The sequence below is a fragment of the Phaethon lepturus genome, unplaced genomic scaffold, assembly GCF_000687285.1.
Source record: "Phaethon lepturus isolate BGI_N335 unplaced genomic scaffold, ASM68728v1 scaffold33041, whole genome shotgun sequence".
Lineage (NCBI taxonomy): Eukaryota > Metazoa > Chordata > Aves > Phaethontiformes > Phaethontidae > Phaethon > Phaethon lepturus.
The window spans coordinates 1-1,300 of NW_010519031.1; the positions used below are offsets into that span (position 1 = coordinate 1).

At 57.2% G+C, this 1,300-nt stretch overlaps 1 protein-coding gene across 1 annotated transcript in view; it reads left to right on the plus strand.

Moving 5' to 3' along the window:
- The first annotated feature begins 918 nt into the window (after positions 1-918).
- Positions 919-1,300, plus strand: part of HVCN1 (hydrogen voltage-gated channel 1) — a 4,621-nt gene continuing 4,239 nt past the window's right edge. Inside the window, exon 1 of the mRNA XM_010296916.1 lies at positions 919-1,151. Coding sequence (XP_010295218.1) covers positions 954-1,151 — 198 coding nt within the window. The 5' untranslated portion in view covers positions 919-953. The remainder of the gene's footprint in view (positions 1,152-1,300) is intronic.

Sequence of the window (1,300 nt, forward strand, 5' to 3'; positions counted from 1 at the left end):
CTGCCCCTCGCTGGCTGCCCACGTAGAATAGAATAGAATCACAGAATCATTAAGGTTGGAAAAGACCTCCAAGATCATCAAGTCCAACCGGGACGGGCTGAAGCTGGGATGCCTGGGGGTGAGGCTGGCTCTGGAGGATGCAGAGAGAGGAGATGGGGGAGGATAGCATCGCCCGCCGGCCAGGCTGAAATGTAGGGATCACCTGCTTATTTTGGCTGCAAAGGCTGAAATCATAGTGGCCTTTGATGTTAATGAAGGGAAATGATGGCTGTTCTTCAGCTTAGTGGTGTGGCTGGAGAGTGAGGAGGCTCCGGTTAGCCCAGGGGCCGCTGGGCTGCAACCGCGGCCACCTGAAGGGACGAGGGCAGCTCTGGGAGCGCAGCGGAGGGTTTGTCTCAGGCCAAATGCTAACAGCAGCCCGCCTCAGCATGTAGGGGATGAGAGAGCAAATAAAGGGGAGAAAATCGCCTGCTTCCAGCTTCTGACCAATAACCTCCATTGATCAGTGTCTGATAGAAACACAACGGCCCTTTCCAATGGGAAATTGGCAGCTGCCGGCTCTTGCACCATGAGATGTGAGAGAAGTGCTGGTGGTTTTTTCTCCTGTAATCGATGATTTGTTTTGAGATGTGGGAAATACCTCATGAGGAAGTTCCTCATTGTAGAGCAGCGCGACAGGGTGCAAACAGCACCGGGGAGGGTGGCGGGGGCTCCACGTCGCGCCGTGGGAGGTGATGCAAAACAAGTGGCACCACCATTAAGCAATTTCCCGTCAGTGGGGCCTGTCCACACCACCCGGCCGGCCGCGTCTGAACGAAGCATCACGTTCTTGTCACGCTCTCGGTGGTGAAACGAGGGTGATTTGGCACCCTTGGTCAGCCCCGAGCAGGGAGGTGATGCTCCGCTCTTGTCCCCCAGACGTTGGCAGGGTGATGCCAGCTTGATCCAGAGCCATGTCCAGGTACCTGAAGCACTTCACGGTGGTGGGTGACGACCCTGTGCAGTGGAGCAATGACTATCAGAAATGGGAGGAGGAGGAGGAGGAGGCTGGGGAGAAGCAGCCAGATTCGGAAATCAAGCTGGAGCCCACCAGGAGCCGCATCTCCTTCCAGGACATGATGAAAAAGATCTTCGGCTCCCGCAGGTTTCAGGTGAGGCAGAACAAACGCAGGCCAAAGGGGGATGAGGGTGAGATTTGGCCAAAGGCACCTGTGGCAGCAGACCCGACGTGGGCTGGGAGCAGCTCCAAGCTCGTGAGCACTCATGGTGCCTGTGAGAGCGGCTGGGGGTTGCCCGGCGG